This window comes from Hyperolius riggenbachi, chromosome 6 (assembly GCF_040937935.1).
Source record: "Hyperolius riggenbachi isolate aHypRig1 chromosome 6, aHypRig1.pri, whole genome shotgun sequence".
Classification (NCBI taxonomy): domain Eukaryota; kingdom Metazoa; phylum Chordata; class Amphibia; order Anura; family Hyperoliidae; genus Hyperolius; species Hyperolius riggenbachi.
The window spans coordinates 72,264,608-72,288,673 of record NC_090651.1 but is presented as its reverse complement, the minus strand read 5'-3'; the positions used below and the strand labels follow the sequence as shown (position 1 = coordinate 72,288,673).

Below are 24,066 nucleotides of genomic sequence, written 5' to 3'. Positions count from 1 at the left end.
GCTGATAAACTGTTTGCTTCCATACAGTACAATGAAAGAATGCTTCGCTACAGCTGTAATGTACACAGTACCAGGTTAATACACAGCATGTAGTGCATTACTGCATCAGAACCCGCCGCACCACACTGTGTGAAAGTCCCATATGAATGTTATTGCAGTGTGATGAGTGTCTGTAGTGACGCAATGGACTAGGTTTGAAAAGGGCCTAAACGTGTGTTGGTACAGGTAGTCCTCGGTTACCGAACGAGATGGGGACTGTAGGCTCGTTCTTAACCTGAATCTGTTCTCAAGTCAAAACCGTGTATGAAACGCCCCGACTATTCCTCCGCCCCATTGATGACATCACGGCGAGCGCCGTATTGCAGCAATTTAAATGTTTTAAAGTACATTTACAGTGATCTAAAGACGCCATTTGCGTGTGGGGAGGTGAGCAGATACATACCGCACACCTTCCATGTCCTGGCGTCACCCTCTGCAAAACACCTCCGTGTCGCTAAACAGATCCATGCCCTCTGATGCAAGCCGGGAGGTGGCGACCTGGCATACTACTGCGCATGCGCAGCGCAGTAACAGTATCCAGGTCAGAGGGAGTGGATCTGTTTAGCGACACGGAGGTGTTATGCAGAGGGTGACGTCAGGACATGGGAGGTGTGCGGTAGGCATCTGCTCACCTCCCCACACACAAATGGCGTCTTTAGATCACTGTAAATGTACTTTAAAACATTTAATTCGCTGCAATCCGGCGCTCGCCGTGATGTCATCGACAGGGCGGAGCAATAGTCAGGGCGTTCGTAACCCGAGGACTACCTGTACTACACAAATGCTTTACAGCCAAGTGTGAATTTTTCATCTCTTTTCAAGTCTGAAATGTGTACTCTGTTGCTGTAGTGGTCAGTACAAACAGCCTGGGTAGTTTCTTTCCTCTTCCTGCATGAATAGCTGAAGAGAGCTGGAACCAAGACTGTGGAGTCGGTACAAAAATCTTCCAACTCCTCAGTTTATGAAATCACAACTCCGACTCCAACTCCGGGTACCCAAAATGGCTCAGAATCCTTAGTCTAATACTTAACAGGGATGTGGATGTTGTACAAAAATCAGCCGACTCCGACTCCTCAGTTTATGAAATCAACGACTCCAACTCCAGGTACCCAAAATTGCCCCGACTCCTTGACTCCAACTCCGACTCCCCAGCCCTGGCTGGAACAGTTGCTTATTTTTCACACCTGCACTGACAAGAGCTTTGAACATCCCATTCACATAATTGTGCATCAGTGCAGTATAACCAGTATTGTGCTAATGAGGCACATGCAGAGTCTGGGGCCCCAACTGCAATAACCAGAATCCTCCCTCTCCGTTCCCCCAGAACAGTGATCTGCAAACTTGGCTCTCCAGCTGTTAAAAAACTATAAGTCCCACAATGCATTTGCCTTTATGAATCATGACTGTGGCTGTCAGACTCCTGCAATGCATGCTGGAGAGCCAAGTTTTCAGATCACTGCCCCAGAACTTGCGTCGCTTGGCCCTCATCTCTTCCACAAGAGACCAGCACAATGTGTGTGAGATGTCACCTGATTCCAATGTAGGAGTCCTCCCTTCTCTGCACTGTCTTGCAGTTCTGTGATCATTCTGGTTGGCTCTGTCTCCACCCTGGTCTTTGTGCACATCGAGGGGAACTCACATGGCGTGCAGGAAAACCAGGACACAGGCAAAGCAAAATTTTCCCACAATTCTTCAGGGCAAGGTGAGATGTCGCCCCTCCCAGACGCAGGAACAGACAGCACTTCCCCTATAAAACATTGAAACAGTTAGTCCACCCTCCGTGCTGTTTGTTCCTGCGTCCAGGCAGGTCGGCATCTCACCTAGGGGTTGAGCCTGTGTGCTGGGCTGCAGGTATTAATTCCATGGGCGGCTGAGATGGTGGTACTGAGGCCATCTAGTCTTCGCTTCACGCTGGACTCCAAAGTGAAGTTTGCCTACCTTTCTGCTCCTAAATGTTGGAGGGCATGGCGTTCTTTCCCGCTCTGGATGGGGTCGGTTCCGCAAAGGCAGGTAAGCCGCTGGCGTGCTGTTGCTGGCTGGGCGTGGGGAGGCGCATGGCAGACGATTGTCCGCGTGGTTCTCCTGTGACGCGTATCTTCCGGCAGGTATGCGCTTTAGCCTATCAGGCTTTCTCTCTGTCACTTCTGGTCCCGCCTCCGTGAGTTCAAAGCGGAAGTATATAGAGTGCACGGTGCGAGGCTGGCTGGCATTACTGTTACTCTGCAGTGGAGAGACTGCTGTCTTGGCTGCTGGATTCCTCCAGGATGTCGGCGCCTGATAAGACAGAGTAGCCCAGCCGCTCAGAAGGTGAGAGTATGGGATCTCTTTCTGAGCCATACGCTAATGTGCATTTGGGTTATGCTTATATCTGCTTTTTGTTTATACTTATTTTTCAGGCTAAACAAGCTGATTCAGGGGATAAGGCGAGGCCTCCTCCTACCTATAAGTGATGCCCTATGTGTAGCGTTAAGATGCCATTGCCATATTCTAAAACTTTGTGTCAGCAGTGCATGGATAAAGTTTTAGGAGAGCAGTCAGGTCCCTCTGTACAGGAGACTTTGCAGGCTTTTAGGGAGGAGATTAATTCCTCATTGGCTTCCTTTAGATCCTCTTTAACAGTAGCATGTGCCTCTACTTCTCAGGCTACTACTGTTTCTAATCATGTTAGAGAATGAGAATCAGGATCAAATGGAGGCAGGTGTTAGTTCAGGGGAATCAGCATCGAGGGAGATTGAAATTGACATCTTCTAGGTTCAAATTTCGTGTGGAGGATACAGAAGCTTTAATTGCAGCTATCAATGATACGCTTGAATTGAATAAGGATGCAGTATCTGGTTTATCCATACATGATCAATTATATAAGGGGATGGAGGAAAAGGAAGGTCTTACTTTTCCTGTCCACAATGCTATTAACCTCCCTGGCGGTAAGCCCGAGCTGAGCTCGGGCTATGCCGCGCAGGAGGATTTCTCAGGGCCTGCTGGGGCGATTCGCCCCATTCAAAGTGCTGTGCGCGCAGCCAGCACTTTGCTAGCCGCGCGCACAGCTCGATCGCCGCCGCTCTGCGGCGATCGCCCGCACGCAGCGGCGAAAGAGGGCCCCCCCCCCCGCCAGAGCCCTGCGCTGCCCGGACCAATGAGTTCCGGGCAGCGCTATGGGCTGGATCGAGTGCGCATGACGTCATGCCGATCGTCGTCATGGCGACAGGAGAAGCCAAACAGGGGAACGCGTTATATACGCGCTCCCCTGTTTGCTATGCCGGCGACGATCGCACTAGAGGGCCACATGCGCCCTCTAGTGGTGTTTCATGTAGCTACCACTCTGGTAGCTTTACATGAAACAAACAAAAAAAATTTAAAAAAACGATTTTTTTGCTCATTTGCAAAAAAAAAATTAACCGCCAAGGAGGTTAAGCAGTCTATTCTCAGAGAGTGGAAGGATCCTGAGAAGAGACTGCTCATATCCATATCAGTCAAATGCAGATTTCCTTTCACTGTCGAGGATTCGGCTCTCTGAGACAAATGTCCAAAATTAGACGCTCCATTTTCTCAGGTTTGCAAACAAGGTGATTTGGCATTTGAGGATTTAGGGGATCTTAAAGATCCGGTAGATAAGAAAATTGATGCTTATCTCAAAAGATCCTGGGAGGCGATGGCAGCCACTTTTAGGCCTGCGGTAGCCTCTACCTGTGTAGCCAGAACACTGGAATTATGGGTTAATCAACTGAAAGCTAGCATTCTTGCAGGTGCTTCAGTTGAGCAGTTATTAGAATCTGTTACAATTCTTAATAAAGCAGCTAATTATCTGGCAGATGCTTCTGCAGAAGCCGTCAGATTTACCGCTAGATCCACGGCTCTGGTGAATGTTGCACGCAGAGCACTGTGGTTGAAAACTTGGGATGGTAATTTAGCATCCAAGAATAGACTATGTGGTGTGCCTTTTTCAGGAGATTTACTATTTGGGCCAGATTTGGACTTGGCTCTGGAGAGGATGTCAAATAAGAGAAAGACCTTTCCTAGGAAACAGAAAGTGGCAAATAAGAGGTTTTTTCATAAACCAAAAGGAGCCTGCTAGTGAGCAGAAGGGAGTCAAAAGATGGTTCTTTGACAAGTCTAGGAGAGGGGGGTTTAGATCTAAACCCTCTGAATCTCAGGTAAAGCCATAATGACTCATTCATGGCGGTAGGGGGGAGACTAAAATATTTTTCCCACAGATGGTTGGTGATGGCAAAAAGTCCATTAATTCGTCAGACAATCAGATTCGGCTATTAAATAGAGTTTGCTTTGCCCCCTCCGTTAAGATTCATTGTTTCAAAACCTCCAAAGGATCCGGGTCTATTGCCAGAAATCCTACAGATTCTACAAAGTATGTTATATCAAAATGTGGTTTGCAGTGTTCCAAGAAAGGAATAGAGAGAAGGTTTTTACTCGACAATTTTTCTGGTAAAGTTTTTGGCAAGATTCGATTGATTCTAAATTTAAAGAAACTAAATCCATTCATGAAAAAGAAAACATTTCGAATGGAAACGATTTTTACAGTGAGAGATCTGTTATTTCCCGGAGCATTCATGGCATCTCTGGACCTCAGGGACGCCTATTGGCACGTCCCAATTCACAAGAGGTTGCAGAAATACTTGAGATTTGCTCTCAGGTTAAACGACCAAGTAATGCATTTTCAGTTTCTCTGCCTCCCATTTGGGATCACTTCCGCTCCAAGGATGTTCATGAAAATTCTAGGGGAAGCTTTGATTCCATTAAGAGAAAGGTCAGTCATTGTAGTGCCTTATCTGGACGACTTACTGATACTAGGAAATTCAGAGGCACAGTTAAAACATCATCTGCTGATTGTGTCGGATCATTTACAATCCTTGGACTGGATAATAAATCAAGAAAAATCATGCCTAGATCCAAGCCAAAATATGGTGTTTCTAGGTAACTTGATAGATTCTTTAAATCAAAAATTGTTTCTTCCACGGGAAAAGGTGGAGAAGGTAAAATTGGCAGTGCAAAAGTTGCAGGAGGGAGTACGACCTACACTAAGATTGGTCTCCCGGGTGTTAGGGTTGATGTCTTCAACAATAGTGGCATTTCCGTGGGCGCTGTCTCATATCAGAAGACTCCAGCGGGTTTTGCTGGAGAATTGGGCCGGTCAGCCTCGAAGTCTGGAGGTTCGGGTGACAATTCCAACGTCAGTCTTATTGTCCTTTCAGTGGTGGTTGGAAGAAGCCAACCTATTGAAAGGAAGACTGTGGAAAGATCCAGTAGGTCAGATTTTAACCACGGATGCAAGTGCGTGGGGCTGGGGGGCTCATGTGGGTCATGTAGCCTTCCAGGGCAAATGGTCGAAGACAGATTCCCAAATGTCTTTGAATTGGAGCGAATTGAAAGCTGTGAAATTGGCTTTGATTCAAGCAAAGGCCATTCTGTATCAATCGCATGTCCTGGTACAGTCAGACAACGTTACGACCGTGGCATTCCTAAACAAACAGGGAGGCACGAGGTCCCTGTTATTGCAGGTAGAAGCGGAAGAGATTTTATTTTGGGTAGAAGAGAATGTGTTGTCCTTGAGAGCAATCCATCTCAAGGGCACATTAAACATAGATGCGGACAAATTGAGCAGAAATGCAATTCTGACTTCAGAATGGTCCTTAAAGGGACTCCGAGCAGTGCAGAAACTATGGAAAGATGCATATCATTTTAAAGCTCTCTTTCTCCTCTTTCCAATGATATATAAACCACCACCCTACGTCTTTTAGTTTTCGCTATTTTCGCGATTGAAATTACCGCGGCCGTGATTTCAATCGCGAAAATAGAGAAAACTAAAAGGTGTAGGGCAACGATTTAGGTGTCGTCAGAAAGAGGAGAAAGAGAGCTTTAAAATGATATCCATCAAGCCATAGTTATATTGTATTACACAGGACGACACTTTCCCCAGTGTCAGCAGCTCCATTCTGCTGAATGCAGCTGCTGACTTTGACAAAAAGTCGCCCTGTGTAATACAATATAACTATGGAAAGATGGATATCATTTTAAAGCTCTCTTTCTCCTCTTTCTGACGACACCTAAATCGTTGCCCTACGCCTTTTAGTTTTCTCTATTTTCGCGATCAAAATCGCGGCCGCGATTTGAATCGCGAAAATAGCGAAAACTAAAAGGCGTAGGGTGGCGGTTTATATATCATTGGAAAGAGGAGAAAGAGAGCTTTGAAATGATGTGCATCTTTCCATAGTTTCTGCACTGCTCGGAGTCCCTTTAAACAAGAGAATATTTGTACAGATTACAGAGAGATGGGGAACACCATCCGTGGATATGTTGGCGACACAGGAGAATGCGCAGGTACAAAAATATTATTCATTGAACCCGAGAGACAATGCTGTAGGAGTAAATGCGTTCAATCACCAATGGAACTTTCCTTTGATTTATGTTTTTCCACCTCTAAACATGATTCCAGCAGTTCTCATGAAATGGAGAGAACTGAGAGGACGCATGATTCTGATTGCGCCTCGTTGGCCAAGAAGGAGTTGGTTTGCGATGATGAAATCATTTGCAGTCAAGGAGCCTTAGATGCTCCCTCTGATGCCGGATCTCCTGGTTCAGGAAGACCTGTGGCATCCTCACCCAGAGTGCCTGAATCTGGCGGCTTGGATCCTGAGTTAGATTGGTTAAAGAGTCTAGGAGTGTCTGATAAAGCAGCCTTGACATTGATTGGAAGTCGTAAGGAGGTTACGAGAAAGATCTATTTAAAATACTGGCAGACTTTCCACCTTTGGTTAAGAAAGTCCAAATTTAATAACCTATCTATTCCAGCAGTCTTGGATTTTCTCCAGGATGGATGGGATAAGAAATTATCGGTCAGTACATTAAAAGTTCAGATGGCAGCTCTATCGGCGCTGTCGGCTCTTCCGATTTCTTCATCTCCTTTAAAGTTAAGATTCATGAAAGCTGTATCAAGGAAATCTCCAGTTTTTAGACCGTATGTATCTCCATGGGATTTATCTATAGTATTGCAGAAATTATCTAGAGGGCCATTTGAGCCATTGGCAGATTGTTCCCTTAAGAATCTCACACTTAAAGTAGTTTTCTTGATTGCAATAACTTCGGCAAGAAGGGTGAGTGAATTGCAGGCTTTATCAGTTAAAAATCACTATTTTCAGGACTTTCAGGACAGGTTGGTGCTGCAGACTGATCCAAAATTTTGTCCAAAGGTGATGTCTAATTTTCATAGATCTCAGGATATAGTTTTGCCTACATTCTGTGTGAACCCAAGTTGTGAGAAATAATTTTTCACACGTTGGATGTTAGAAGATCTGTATTACAATACTTAGCCAGGACAGCTGATTTTAGGAAATCAGATTCATTGTTTTTGTTGTTTTCAGGTAAGAGTGCAGGACAGGCTCCATCTAAATCTACAATTGCAAATTGGATTAGGTCAGCTATTATTGAGGCTTACAGAGTAAAGGCCCATACACACGTCGGATTTGCGGGGACGGGTCGTTTGAACGTTCCGTCGTTCGCACGTTTCCGCATGAAATCCGGCGTGTGTACAGACTATCGTTCGGGAGATAAGACTGGTTACCAGCGATCCGCCCGGCGGATCGCTGGTAACCAGTCTTATCTCCCGAACGATAGTCTGTACACACGACGGATTTCATGCGGAAACGTGCGAACGACGGAACGTTCAAACGACCCGTCCGCGCAAATCCGACGTGTGTATGGGCCTTAATGAAGGTAGATCCCCCAGCTTCATTTAAAGCCCATTCTACAAGGGCTATGGCAGCTTCATGGGCAAATAGGGCAGGAGCCTCACCTGAACAAATCTGCAAGGCGGCGACATGCTCAACCTTTTCTACATTAATTCGCCATTATCGAGTTGATGCATTATCGGCTCATGACCAAGCGTTTGGAAGGAAGATTCTCCAAGCGGTGGTCCCACCCTGAGGTTGTATTACTTGTTAATCGTCTCACCTTGCCCTGAAGGATTGTGGGAAAAAAGCAGAGTTAGTACCTGCTAACGATGTTTTGAACAATCCTTCAGGGCAACGATCCCACCCGGGTGTTTTGTATATGTCAAATAGTTGCACTTTGTGTGGGTTAGTTGATTGTTCACCTGTCGGGTACTTGTCTAAAACGCACTGAGGGTAGACTGTTTCAATGTTTTATAGGGGAAGTGCTGTCTGTTCCTGCGTCTGGGAGGGGCGACGTCTCACCTTGCCCTGAAGGATTGTTCAAAACATCGTTAGCAGGTATTAACTCTGCTTATTGGAGAGTGCAGAGAAGAAAGGACTCCCACGCTGGAATTGGGTGAGATCTCACACATGCACTGATTTGCTGTGGAAGGGAGAAAAAGGCAGCATGGAGGAGCACTGACCTTCATGCCACTGTCCACACGGATCCAGGCGATACAATGCTGCATACATTTGCAAAGTTGCGATGGGATTGGTGACATAGCAGCTAGAAACAGGTGGTGCTGAGGTAGTATCAGATCTCAATTAGTCTGCTGCTGCATCCACCAGGAGTACCTCTGCTTTAGTAATCACAGGAAACAGATTTCCTCTACCAAGGTACCTGAGCCAATATAACTCTGTACCCCTACACCCACACACTTACATTTTGCGTTATACAAATGGATGAAATGGCTGGTCTAAATGAAGCTACAGACTCCCAAGTTCTCTAGTGCCATATCTGCCTTTTCATTCATTAGGTCCTTTATTAATACCCCACAATCTTAAAAAAAAAAAAAAAAAGCGTCAGAATCCACATTGCCACTCAAGCCTTTTTTCCATGGGCATTTAATCTGTGCTCAGCAAGCAGTTGAGAGGAATTTTGCTGCCCATGAAAAAGAGGCCTTGGGGCCAGTGAACATCAAAAAGTGCAAGCATAATCGCAAATGCTTTTGACTTTTTGAAGCGATTTTCCTATTCGATGCCTAGCAATTTTTGGAGCATTTTAGTGTAGTATTTTTTGTTATAGTAGAGCTGTAACTGAACAGCTTCTGTAACAAACACTTGGAAAAATTGCTCTGATCTAGCTTTTTTCAGAGCGATTTTTCCACTTTCTTATATATACAGGGAGTGCAGAATTATTATGAAAATTAGTACTTTAACCACATCATCCTCTTTATGCATGTTGTCTTACTCCAAGCTGTATAGGCTCGAAACCCTACTACCAATTAACCATATTAGATGATGTGCATCTCTGTAATGAGAAGGGGTGTGGTCTAATGCTATCAACACCCTATATCAGGTGTGCATAATTATTAGGCTACTTCCTTTCCTTTGGCAAAATGGGTCAAAAGAAGGACTTGACGGGCTCAGAAACATCAAAAATAGTGAGATGTCTTGCAGAGGGATGCAGCACTCTTAAAATTGCAAAGCTTCTGAAGCGTAATCAATCGTTTCATTCAAAATAGTCAACAGGGTCGCAAGAAGCATGGAAAAACCAAGGCGCAAGATAACTGCCCATGAACTGAGAAAAGTCAAGCGTGCAGCTGCCAAGATGCCACCAGTTTGGCCATATTTCAGAGCTGCATCATCACTGGAGTGCCCAAAAGCACAAGGTGTGCAATACTCAGAGACATGGCCAGGATAAGAAAGGCTGAAAGATGACCACCACTGAACAAGACACAAGCTGAAACAAGACTGGGCCAAGAAATATCTCAAGACTGATTTTTCTAAGGTTTTATGGACTGATGAAATGAGAGCGAGTCTTGATGGGCCAGATGGATGGGCCCATGGCTGGATTGGTAAAGGGCAGAGAGCTCCAGTCCGACTCAGACGCCAGCAAGGTGGAGGTGAAGTACTGGTTTGGGCTGGTATCAAAGATGAGCTTGTGGGGCCTTTTCAGGATGGAGGATGGAGTCACGCTCAACTCCCAGTCCTGCCAGTTTCTGGAAGACACCTTCTTCAAGCAGTGGTACAGAAAGAAGTCTGCATCCTTCAAAATAAAAAATTTTTCATGCAGGACAATGCTCCATCACACGCGTCCAAGTACTCCACAGCGTGGCTGGCAAGAATGGGTATAAAAGAACAACTAATGACATGGCCTCCTTGTTCACCAGATCTGAACCCCATTGAGAACCTGTGGTTCATCATAAAATGTGAGATTTACAAGGAGGGAAACCAGTACACCTTTCTGAACAGTGTCTGGGAGGCTGTGGTTGCTGCTGCACGCAATGTTGATGGTAAACAGATCAAAACACTGAAAGAATCCATGGATGGCAGGCTTTTGAATGTCCTTGCAAAGAAAGGTGGCTAGATTGGTCACTGATTTGTTTTTGTATGTCAGAAATGTATATTTGTGAATGTTGAGATGTTATATTGGTTTCACTGGTAAAAATAATTGTAATGGGTATATTTGTTTAAGTTGCCTAATTATGCACAGTAATAGTCACCTGCACACAGATATCCCCCTAAAATAGCTAAAACTAAAAACAAACTAAACTACTTTCAAAAATATTCAGCTTTGATATTAATGAGTTTTTTGGGTTCATTGAGAACATGGTTCGATAATAAAATTATTCCTCAAAAATACAACTTGCCTAATAATTATAACATTGAGGCCGAATGCCTCATATCAGCGGAAATGCGGTAGGACCCACGTTTAACCAAAAAAAAAAAAATTTGCTCTGGTGTGCTCCATCCCATTCAAATACATTAGCCAAGTGCTTTTCAAAGCAGAGGAGTTTTTAAGAGTGCTCAGAAGCGCTCTTGGTGTGCACCAGCGAGCGCTCAAAAAAATAAACCAGAACTGAAGGCTTTTTTCAGCAGGCCTGCTATTTAAAGGCAAGGTGCATACTTTGTTTCCAGGGGTGGAACAGATGCACACTGACTGTTGTCCGTGGAACAGACTTTTGGGGGCTGTCCAAGGACAAAGATGACATCTTCATTGACCCACTGGAAGTATTTGCTTCTGTTTTTGTGACCTTTTTAGTCTGATGCAAACTATGATACAAAAGTCAAAGAAAAAAAGTTTTGCTTACCTGGGGCTTCCATCAGCCTCTGCAGGCACAGAACACTATTGCGGATGAGAACACAAAGGTTACGCGTAGCAAGGGCCACGCAGGCGCAGTGGCCCACCGACTCCTGCTAGGAGTCAAACGAAACTAAGCCGCAGTGGGGGAACAGATAACCGTTTAGGGCGCAGGGTGGCTGCAGGGGGCTGGTAGAAGCCCCAGGTAAGTGAAACTGACTTTAGGAACACGTTAAAGGACACCTGAATGCAGATGGAGGCCACCATATTTATTTTCCTTTAAACTGCAAATTGCCTAGCTGTCCTGACAATCCACTGCATCTAATACTTTTAGCCATAGACCTGGAACAAGCATGAAGATCAGAGGTTTGGCTTAGGTTCAACTGGATTTGCTGCGAGTACAAAAAGTAGGGATAATAAAAATTGCACCCTGCAAAAAAAAAAAAACACAGACAACAGGAGCCCAAATGGTGCAGTATGTCACAGTACCAGAAGTATATAAAATGTGCCTTTGTGGCTACGAGCACTATTAGGCACTGCTATTTGGCCTGAGGAAGTGGGTATACACCCACGAAACGCATTGCCAGTGCAATAAAATTCTAAAATGTGAATATGGCCTCAATTCACCAAGCTTATCTCCTGTCTTTAACATTTCTAGAGTTATCACCATGGTGATAAGGCATGCAGTAATCCGGAAACATTTTACCTCAGGCAAACCTAAAGTTAACTGTCTTTAAAGAGACTCCGTAACAAAAATTGCATCCTGTTTTTTATCATCCTACAAGTTCCAAAAGCTATTCTAATGTGTTCTGGCTTACTGCAGCACGTTCTACTATCACCATCTCTGTAATAAATCAACTTATCTCTCTCTTGTCAGACTTGTCAGCCTGTGTCTGGAAGGCTGCCAAGTTCTTCAGTGTTGTGGTTCTGTGATGCATCTCCCCTCTCCAGGCCCGTCTCTGCACACTGCCTGTGTATTATTTAGATTAGGGCAGCTTCTCTCTTATCTTTTACAAGCTGGATAAATCCTCCTCTGAGCTGGCTGGGCTTTCACATACTGAGGAATTACATACAGGCAGAGCTGTCTGCACTCTGCAGGAAGAAATAGCCTGACACTTCAGTGGAAGATAGCTGCAGGGGGAAAGAAACACACAAATGATCTCTTGAGATTCAAAAGGAAGGGTGTATACAGCCTGCTTGTGTATGGATGTATTTTCTATGTGTGGACATACTGTACATCAACCTACTTCCTGTTTTGGTGGCCATTTTGTTTGTTTATAAACAAACTTTTTAAAACTGTTTTTAACCACTTTTAATGCGGCGAGGAGTGGCGAAATTGTGACAGAGGGTAATAGGAGATGTCCCCTAACGCACTGGTATGTTTACTTTTGTGTGATTTTAACAATACAGATTCTCTTTAAGTTAAGGAGAAGTCTCTAAAGTTAACTCTTCAATCCTTAAAATAACTCCAGAATTCTAAAGTTAAAGACAGACTGTTAATTAAAGGGAACCTAAACTGAGAGGGGTATGGATGTTTCCTTTTAAACAATACCAGTTGCCTGGCTTCCTGCTGATCTTTTTGGTTGTAGGAGTGGTTGAATCACACACCTGAAACAAGCATGCAGCTAATCCAGTCTGAGTTTAGTCAGAGCACCTGATCTGCATGCTTGTTCAGGGACTGTGGCTAATGGCTAAAAGTATTAGAGAGACAGGATCCGCAGGAGAGTCAGGAAACTGGTATTTTAAAAGGAAAAATCCATATCCTTTTCAGTTTAGGTTCCCTTTAACTGCGTGTGGAAAGAACTACAGAGGAAGTAACTTAAGTTACCTCTTCTGTAGTGAACTACAAAAAGCAGTTAACTACAGAAGAGATAACATAACTCAAGGTCTTCATTGAGGTAAGCCACTTTTTGCTCTTCATTTGTTTTAACGCAGTTTATCTTCTCTGGGTGCCTCTTTCGCCTTTATCCTGGATTTGCTGCATAGTTGTTTCATCATTACTGATGCATGAAAAAGCAGCATGACACCAGGAAACTGGTATGGTTTAAAAAGACACACACACACACACACACACACACACACACACACACACACACACACACACACACACACACACACACACACACACCCCCCCTCACTTGTCATGAACAGGCTCAAAGACCGCAATGATTTAATAGATTGTAACTTTCATGTTATCCCAAAGTAGTTTTGTCTTAAGTTACATTTTTCAAATCACTTGCTGAGATTTCACGACTTGGATATACACAGCCAATTTCAAAACTTTATTCTCTTTACAAAAGCACTATAAGAAACAAAAGGAAATTATACAACATGGACACTACCAACCCAGCGACGGAAACCACTTATGTCAGTAACAACTATTATCTACACCGTCCACATCTTGTGAAAAACACTTGTGGTCCCATCTGAGGCAGAGCTGGCAGTCAGGCTGGGCTACGAGGGGCAGCACTTCTTGCCCTTACTTTTGCTTGTTGAAGTATTCTTTGCTCTGTTTGACGTCAGGCTTGATGGTGTCACTTCCGGGGGTCCATCCGGCTGGGCAGACTGAAGGAAAAGTGGGAGGATTTAATGAGCGGTTCATAGAAATAGAACAGAGTTCCCATTCTGAATTATAGCAAAAAAATTACAATTATATACAATTACGGAGATGGTTAATGGTCAGTCCACCCAAAACTGGATTTACCATAATAGAAAACTAGTGCAAATATCACTGGTTACTTTTTACCCTACCAGAAAATACTGATGTGATTTCCCATGACCCACAGACCTGCTTATCTTTTCACAGATGGCCAAGTAGTCTGAAACAGCTGTAAGAATAATAAGTCTACAAGTTTATGCATGTCCAGGTCACCATGTGTGGGAAGGATGTGTGCGCATATGCTGCTGCCTGCCACCTGTGAGTGGGGATGTGCACATGTGTGAGGGATAAGATCCAGAATCTCTATGCGCAAGCCTAGGTTTTGTCACTTGGCTCTGCGCATTTGCACTGACAGTATTTACAAGGAGTAGGATTCATTTTATAATTTCATTCGACTCCAGCATCCTGCTGGGAAATACAAAAGCCCAAATAGTGAGCATTGGAGCTGATCTATTAAGGCAGACTTGCCAGTATTCTTGAAAGAAGATCCAGTCGGAACTGCTTTAAAGTGTACCCAAGGCAGTATACATAAGGGGGGGGGGGGGCCTCTGGATCCTTTGCCCCACTGTTGCCATATGCAGACTATGTACGTCTCACTGCAGGTTCTGTCAGCAATTGCAGCTTTCTCGTACGACAAATTTAAGCACTGCTCTGATCTGGTAGTCCCACAGGCAATGATCCTCCTAATGTCACGACATATTACAACCGCAGTGGAGGCATGACAGATTGCCCTTGAAAAGCTGTAGACATGCACATAAGTAGTGCCTGAATCTGGCTTAAGGTGGCCACACGATACAATAAAATGATCCGATTTTACGGCAATTTGATAACAATCGGCTCAAAAAAAAAAAGTTTTCCCATTCGATTGAAAAATCTTATTGGATTTCCTGGTTTTTTTTACTGAACTGGAATGCCAGATATTTTTCTTAAATCTTTCTAAAGATTGTATGGGGTGTTAGATTGCAAAATCAGAGAAAATTGCTAAGGTGTATAGATTAATAAATTGACAATCATTTTTATCATAATTGGGGACAAAATTGAACATGTGTGGTACACTGGTTATATTTTTGAAAGGTTATAGTCAGAAACATTTATTGAAATTCTTAAATTAAACAGATATTTTAAAAATTGTATGGTATGTGGCCACCTTAAGTGAAACACACACCAGTGTGGTAACTGAACTCCACACAGGATGTGCCCACTCCAGGGAAGACTAGGTAGTTCCTATCCCCTCTCCCCCCGGATCTCCCCTCTCCCCCGGATCTCACTCAGTGCCAGTAAGCATATAGGCCTTCCTAGATCTGGCTGACAGGAGTTGCCATGTATTTCAAGACACAGATCTTGGCCAACGGCAAGATTGCATTCCTTTCTATTTTTCCATGACCGCGATTACGTTGCAATCCTGAACGTGTAGAGCGCAACTGCAGTGTGCTACTTGTGGTGTCATTATAAATTGCAAAACACAAGTGATCTAAAAATCAAATTGCAGGGCAGTAAGTGGAAAATAAAATACTGTTACAGTGTGGCAGCTGGGATAAGGGTTTAACGAGAGGTCTTTAGCAATCTGCCGCAGTCTCAAGCCACTTCCCCACAATTGCAGCTCTCTTTTCTCAGTACATACTTCCTATGTAGTTGTGGATGCTGGAAATTTCAACTGAAGACTATGTTCTTGGGGATCATGGTGAGATTTAGTGCTCGAGTTCCCAGCTCTACTCCCACCAATGTCTTTATGAAAACCTCCCACTGTCAGTGATGTTTTATTTGTTTAAAGAAGGAGGGGAATAAAACAGAACTACTCTGGCCATCAGGCCCCACCCATGACTAAAATACCACTTTAGATGGACTGAGCACTCATTGCCCATCGAGTATATTTTGGGTTCCATGACAGCATCTGAAAGATTTCAGTTTTAACTTGTTTTTAACAAGTACAAGTCCAGGAGTTGCAAGGAGCCACAAGATTTTAGGAAAGCAATTTGGTAAGGACTGGTAAACTCCACAGAAGCATTTTGAAAACAATGTCTCAGTCAGCGCTCAAAGCTGACAGAATTGTGCCATTTCACTACCTTTCGTTTCTTCCATAAGCACATTCAATCATTTGTGAGCTGCGGGGGGCCAAAATGGATTAAAGGAAACCTGCAATTTCGTTACTGAGGGAATTTATACTTACCTGGGGCTTACTCCAGCACCATGAGGTGCATGGGCTCCCTCGCCTTCCTCCCAAGCTGCTCCACTGCTTTGTAATCCCATCTGGCTGGCTACACTCGAAGCATGTACCGTGTGCACCCCCACCGCACTCATGTGCCAGAGTGCATTTCTGTGCCTGCGCAGTACACAACTGGTCAGATTACCGGAGGAGATTACAAGGTAACGGAGCGGCCAGGGAGAACAGCAAGAGAGCCCACACACACACACCTCATGGAGCTAGAGGAAGCCCCAGGTAAGTATAAATACCCCAGTACCAAGAACTCAAGTACTGTAAGCAGCAAACCTGTTTAGCTGCCTCTACATTACAATCTGCAGTTCATTGTGGAAAAAGAGTTCAGTTTTGAATAAGCTACAATTAATTTCCACCATGTGCATTTATATCCCTTTCTGCTAATGCAAGGAGCCAGCACTACACAGTTCTCCATTGGAACCCATTTACTCGTTCACACTGATGCACTTGTACTCAAATGCAAACCCATTGCACCACACATTTATATGGGGGGGGAGAACCATTCACACCTACTATATAAAATGTTTTTAAAAGGAAAACAAACATCCCAGAAAGAATTTACAGCCTGCCATAAAGTTATTTAGATTCAATTGAACGTGAATTTCAACCCCTAAGTGTTTTTATTACCATGCTTCGTTAGAAAATTTCATACATTGCATCTCCAACCTCCAGACACTGAACCAATATTATTACGCCAATAAAATGACCTGGGGTTAATTATTAGATACTTTCACTTGCTTAGCTTTATTGAGCTATCCAGTAAATTGATTGCTTGTAGAAAAATAGAGTCAGAAGCAGTGGTGTAACTACAGACCTCATGGCCCGGATGCGGAATTTGGACTAGCGAATCCTCCTACACCAGTATAGTAGCCACATGTGCCCCCCCGTATGGCAGCCAGATGGGCCCCTCCCCAGTATGGCCGCCAGATGTGCCTCTCCCCCACCCCTCCCCAGTATGGCAAGCAGATGTGCCCCACTCTAGGGGGTGCTGTTACTATGAGATGGAACGCAGGACCAGGAAGTAAATGAATGCGGCGCTGGACCCCGGCAATGTGTGTATCACCATTACAGACTCCGGCTCTCTGCATTTGTCTGCTGCTGCGCGCCCCCATGCAGCAAGTAGGGAGGACAAGCGGGCCCCCCAGAAGCAAAGGTCCGGTCGTGGTAGTGACCATGGCCCCTAGGCTACTGTTCAGAAATGAATCTTTTGGCTATGTATGTAGAAGAGAGTTCCCCTTTCATATTGGAGGATGCATCGCCCTATTAAGTGGTGCAGAGCCATTCTCTTGTGTATGGTTTTGCGATTACCTACACGCCTTACTAAATCAATGTACATGCTGTGTGAGGCGTTGCATTATAAGGATGATAAAGGGCAGGAGACTGTTAGCTAGGTTTTATTAATATGGATTTTGTTATCACCTCCGTCAGTGGATAAACTGAAATCTCTTCAGTTAGGCTACAGGCAGCAATATAAAGACTCTGTGGTGACAAACTACTACATCAGAGATTGAATTGCTATCCATAGTCCCACTGTGAGTCTTCATACTTTTACTAATGACACTGATGGAACAGAAAGTGGAGGTAATCTTATTCAAGAGGAAACGGTGCATAAACACATCCAATTTTGATTGGCCAATCACTGGCTGGTTTTACCATTCCATGTAGTACGAGGGCCGAAGAGTTAGCTCTCATACTACTCAAAGTGGTAAAATTGCAAATAGTTTGTGCATATCAATTGTATGAAGTGCAAATGTGTGCATAAAAGGCACATAGCAGGATGGAAAATTATCAGGAGGTAGTAAGGGGTGTAGGGCACATGATGTCCTGGCCCAGACACTAGAGTCTTTCAGAAATGTTATTTAGCCCAAACCAATGTCACTTGTAATGCAAGCAGTGACTGGAGGATGGAGATGTCAGATTGGAAGGAGTGGAACCTCCATATTGGTCAGACAGGATTGGTTCATCAATAAGTTTACGGTAATTTTAAGTCACCTCTTTGGAGGGGTGATTATTTGTTACCACATTAGACTGACTCTCTGGTGGTTCTGTGGTCTGTGCAGCACACACAGCTGGATCTGGAAGAGAGAGATTCTGGAGATTTTGCACAGGACATTATCTACTTGCACCCTGTGCACAACCAGTACTCAGATGGACCAATGAGCTGATGGTCTCAAGTCACCCACCTATGTCAAACAGAGTTACAGAGTGTAAAGTGGGTATGTACCTATACAAATACTCATAAATAATGCAATGGACCTCTTACTTATCTTGTTTGAACTCCAACATACATCTACTGCTCCAACTGATAGTGCATTAAAGACTTAGCAGCCTCTGTAAACAGTGTTTACAGAGGTTTGTGTCTAGAGTCAGTTTATAGTGTACCAGAGACTGGAACAAGTTCTATTTTAGTTACCAGGTGCTTCTTCAAGCCCCCACAGCATAAGGGCCCGTTTCCACTTGTGAGGTGCGAATTAGTCACGGAAACCGCAAAACGAATTAGCACGCGTATGCGAATTTTACCACGAATTCGTGGGCGTTTTTGTATATGTTAGTAAGTATGCGAATTTAAACATGTCAGTGCCTGTGTGCTTTTACATTGATTTTATGCGAATTCGCGGTAAAATTTGCATACGAAAATGCATGCAAATTTCCTATTACATACATTGTATGCAATTCGCATAGCGGTATGCAAATTCTGAGAGGTCTACCGTGCAGATTTTTTGTGCACAGAAAAAAAAAAAATAAAATGCTCAGAAATCCTGACAAGTGGAAACAGGCCCATCCACTTGTATCGTCTATGCAAATCTGCATTTAGGAAACGCATGCAGATTTGCTCTAGTGGAAACGGGCCCTTACAGGTCCCTTGTTCTCACAGTCCGCACCACCCATCTAAAAGCTTGCGGACTGGCCCACACATGAGAAGTAGGCAACGTTGGGCAATATTAAGGTGAACCAGAGATTAAAATTATTGAAGATTTGATACTTACCCGGGACTTCCTCCAGCTCCATAAGCTCGTCTGAGTCCCTTGCTGTCCTCTCGCAGTCTGCCATGCAGTTGCGATCAGCCCCGGTAACAGGCTCAGTCGCGTCCAGTCTGGGTCTACTGCGCATGCACAAGCCAGTTACTGGGTCTGATTGCGGCTGTACGGCAGACTGCAGGAGGACAGCGTGGGACTCAGACGAGCTTATGGGGCTGGAGGAAGCTCCGGGTAAGTATCAAATCTTTAGTAATTTTGATCTCGGGTACACTTTAAAAAAAAGGGGCACGGTGGTGAAGTGGAGCGAACCAGTAGGAAACAGAGGAAGCTGTAAGGCTATGGGGGCTGGAAGAAGATAGTAAGAAGAAAATAAAACTGGTTCTCTACATCTCAGGTTTACTTAACCCTGGAGAGGAAGTGGGGAGCGAGACAGCCAATTTAAGTGCAGTACTGCGGCTGATATTTGGGCAGCCGTAATGGGAATTGTGGCTATAATGGCACTCACTAATTTGGGTACCGTATTGACTGAACTGGATATATCATGAATACTGAAGACTATGTTGGCGCTTTATAAATACAATAAATAACTTTGCTTAATGTGATGGGGAGGGAGTGCAATATGATTTTCACAAAGATGAAATTACTTTGGATCAAAGGCAGGTCATTTCGTTAGTTGATAAGTAATTGGCAGACATGCTTTAATTGTATGTTATGTCAGACTTTAGGCCTCGTTCACACCTGCTGCACTGAAAAAACAGTGTTAAAGCGCGTGGTAAAAACCACATGCGCTTGTGCGCGCTTTAGTGCGCGGTTCTGTGCGCTTCTTTAAAGCACGTTTTGCTTACTGTAGCAGCAGCAGTCAAAACTGTTTTTGTATGTAAATGTATTTTTTTTCTCCAATTAGGGGTAAAAAACGCATGCGCTTCTATGAGCTTCTACGAGCTAAAAAAGCGCACCCATTCACTTGCATTGCTGTGCGCTTTACAGCTCAGCGCACAGAAATGCATGCAACCCTACGTTTCTGTAACGCTGCTCAGCGCAGCGATGTGAACCAGCTACATTTAGTTACCTGGAAAAATCAATACCTTGCTGATCGCACAGGGCAGTGCGCTGTGGAAAGCGCACAGAAACGGCCCTGATGTGAACGAGGCCTTAGTTTTTGCTTTAAAGGAAGTGAGAGGGATATGGAGGCTGCCATTGTTTTCTTTTAAGCAATGCAAATTGCCTGACTGTCCTGCTAAGCCTCTGCCTCAAATAATTCTTCGTACACACATGCAACTATCCCCCCCCCCCCCCCCCCCCCATCTCCAAACTTGGTCTGTTGGACGATAGTTGGGCATGCGTACGCACAGCACACAACTAGACGAGCGACTGATAACAGGCTTTTTGCCCAATCCAACTGGAGGCTCAACTCATATGACTATTGGGCTGATATCGTGCAGTAAGCCACATGTAGAAGTCGTTTGAACAACTTGTACGGGTTTTAAATGTGGCCATATCATACAGTCTGTCATTTTGCTTGCTCAGTATGCAAATGAGTTGGTCACTTAGAAGGTTGGTGCACAGAACATGTAATCGCTTGGTCGCTCATGTCGTCGGGTTGGTTGTGCGCTTTGTTGGACGTGTGTACGAGCCTTAAGACACAGATCCTGAACAAGAATGCAGATCAGATGTTTGAATGCATTTGCCTCATATTTGTTTAGACACTTAACAATACAACAAAACCTGAGTATCAGTATTCACAACAAAATTTTTCTCTCTATACTGAATCTAAAACTTAACTTTTATTAAAGTCTGAATCTTAAAAGCAAGGTATTGGCTGAGCATACATACTAAATTACACTTGTAGGCATTTGTCTAGCCTGCTCTGTCAGCATATGAAGGGGATAACTAGATTATCCCAGGCCTATAGGCAAATTGCTAGTAAAGTAAAATTACACAATCCCCACCAAATAACCCGACATGTTTCACTTCTAACTGAAGCTTTTTCAAGGGAATAAGTGCTAAAAACGTGCAGATAGTGATAAGGTGCAAAGATGCATTGTAAAACAAGTATAAGTTATAGCCTGTCGGCTTATATCATTGTAGCAGCCAGCTACAATGATATAAGCCGACAGGCTATAACTTATACTTGTTTTACAATGCATCTTTGCACCTTATCACTATCTGCACGTTTTTAGCACTTATTCCCTTGAAAAAGCTTCAGTTAGAAGTGAAACATGTCGGGTTATTTGGTGGGGATTGTGTAATTTTACTTTACTAGCAATTTGCCTATAGGCCTGGGATAATCTAGTTATCCCCTTCATATGCTGACAGAGCAGGCTAGACAAATGCCTACAAGTGTAATTTAGTATGTATGCTCAGCCAATACCTTGCTTTTAAGATTCAGACTTTAATAAAAGTTAAGTTTTAGATTCAGTATAGAGAGAAAAATTTTGTTGTGAATATTGTTTAGACACTTGCCTGAAAGATGCTACTTCCCTAATGTTAGTACCGGTAAACAGTCCTCATACTATGTAGATTTGGTAAAATTGGACAAGATTTTACAATCAAGTTTGCAAGGCATGTGGTCAAAACATCATACCCACCCCTTCCGGAGAACAACTCACCTTCTCCATACTTATCAGTATGCTGGAAAGCTTGGACCAGACGCAGAGTCTCATCTACAGAGCGACCCACGGGTAGGTCATTGATGGTGATCTGTCGCAGGATTCCCTTGTCATCAATGATAAACAGCCCTCTGCAGAGCAGAGGTATGGTTACACAGCAGTCACAGCACAAATATTGCACAACTTCATTAAAAGACAACTGTAACGAGAGGGCTATGGAGGTTGACATTTATTTCCTTTTAAATAATACCAGTGGCCTAGCTATCTTACTGATCCTTTAACTCTAATACTTTCATCCATAGACCCTGATCAAGCATGCAGCAGATCAGGCGTTTGGCATTACTGTCAGATCTGACAAGATCAGCTACATGCTTGTTTCTGGTGTGATTGAGACACAACTGCAGCCAAATAGACCAGCAGTGCGGCCAGGCAACTGGTATGGTTTAAAAATACATATATTTACAAAGATCTGTACATGAGTCCTGAAAGGGGGCAAAGGGGGACAAATGAGGGAGAAAGAGGGACAAAGGGATTTGGTTTCCAAAGAGGGACTGTCCCTCCAAAAAGGGATGATTAGGTGTTATGCACACTATTCAAAAGTAAGTGTGAAAGGGGCCTAAAAGAACCTATGGGGACATCACACTTGACAACCAGTTTCAAGACCTACCATTCTAGTAGGTGACAGGGGGGGGAGTTGAGGGGTATGGGAGCTTGGATTGAACACAGAGGTTGACAGATTTCTACCTGAGAAGACAGCCTCATGATTCTACTCAGTATGTACTGTATTTCGCACTATGCAAGGCTGAGAATGACAAGCACTGTTACTCCCATCTGAATATTTATTTATAGCCTACTGATGGGGGATTTTTGTTTGTGTTTTTTTAAACAAGCAACTGCTTGTATGACAAAATTTCTATTTAGACTCTTTACAGTGCACCTGAGAAGTGGGTCACATGACTATATTATACATACCTGGGGCTTCCTCTGGCCTGATTGCTCCCACACCCTCCTCTGACTTCTTGCTCGCCTGCAATTTGCCCCTGGAAAGTCCTCCGGTCTGACATGAACACTGCAGGAGAGCGCACAGCCAGGCTGCGCATGCTCGGATTGGCCCAGACTGACTGATATTCTGGGGCCAGTAGCGGGCGAACGGGGAGTCAGAAGAGGACGGCATGGGAGCGATCAGGCTGTAGGAAGCCCCAGAAGTATGTACTGTATACCTTATTCATGTGGCCCTATCTCAGGTACACTTTAAGAAATACCAATATATTGAAGGAAAAAAAAAAAAAAAAAAACCCCACACACCACACATTACCCATGCAGTTCACTGTGAGGGCGCGTTTCCACTAGTGTGGTGCGATTTTTGCTGAAAATGTATGCGTTTGTATGTGAATTTTTTTAAGTATGCGATTTTAACCATGTCAGTGTGCCTTTACATCGGTTTTACTTGAAACCACATGCAAATTTCCTATTAAATATATTACATGCGAATAGCCCACTAGCCTTCCGGTGTGCGAATCCTGATGGCTCTGCTGTGCACATTTTTTCTGCACAGTCCACCGCGTAGATTTCCTGACAAGTGGAAACAGGCCCATTGACTATTATTGACTTTGCGAATCTGCATGCAGATTCACTCTAGTGGAAACGGCCCCTAAGACATTACATTCACATTTATCATACATTTACCTGAAGGTGACGCCCTCATCATTTAAGACACCATAATCTGTACCGATGGTACGACGCATGTCAGATGCTAGGGGGATTTTCATGGGACCCAAACCGCCCTCTTTCCTGGAAGTGTTGGTCCTAAAAGAAAAACCTGAAGATGGTCAGTCTTGTGGAAACAATATGAAAGTGATAAATCAGATTTCTTATAACTCCTTCATTTCCTGGGGTTTTAAAACCACCAGCAGCCAAAATCTTATGTACAGTACCCAGGAATGTATCTGAACTGTACAAATAAAAAGAAGCCCAGTGGGCCAGAAACGTCTGTGTGGACCTGGCATTTGTGGAGTGTCCTTGGTACAGCAGCCAGAGTTTACACTCAATTCAGCCTTTTCCTGCCACAACTTCCATACCCACGACATGACTTTAAGAATTTTTTTTTTTGCTCTGATTGTTTTCGGGATACTGCGGACAGTCGTTAAATGAGGTTTAACAATGCTGGACTACAGGTGACGATTGTTCATTTGTTTTAGACAGTCACGACAGATCACGTTGTGACCAATCATTCAAATCTCCACTAAAGTCAATGGACTTTATATGATCGGTCCCAGCTGGTCTTTCGTTGTTTGGTTTCACGATTATGCCAGATGGATCAGGAAACAATTGTGAATTGGCAGAGATCCCCAAGCCATCTGGCCGTGGGTATTTATATTAAGGGCTTGAGCCCACTAACGCAATTGAGTGCAGTTGTGTCCGCTTTTCAGCAACACATCAATGTTACAAATGCTGAAAAGCGGACACAACTGTGTACAACTGCACTAGTGGGCTCAGGCCCTGACTCTAGTTTCAATATTGCGAGATGAAACTTGCAGTTTAACTTCATATATTTAGTGACAGAAAAGAAAAAGGGCGCAGGATCTGAAGTAGTTCTACTGG

General features: G+C 44.0%; 1 protein-coding gene across 1 annotated transcript in view; it reads right to left on the bottom strand.

Moving 5' to 3' along the window:
- Window positions 1–13,265: 13,265 nt before the first annotated feature.
- PRDX1 (peroxiredoxin 1) overlaps window positions 13,266–24,066 on the bottom strand; it is a 35,110-nt gene continuing 24,309 nt past the window's right edge. Inside the window, exons 4-6 of the mRNA XM_068239504.1 lie at window positions 23,152–23,271; window positions 21,466–21,596; window positions 13,266–13,569 (exon numbers count right to left, since the gene is read on the bottom strand). Coding sequence (XP_068095605.1) covers window positions 13,484–13,569; window positions 21,466–21,596; window positions 23,152–23,271 — 337 coding nt within the window. The 3' untranslated portion in view covers window positions 13,266–13,483. The remainder of the gene's footprint in view (window positions 13,570–21,465; window positions 21,597–23,151; window positions 23,272–24,066) is intronic.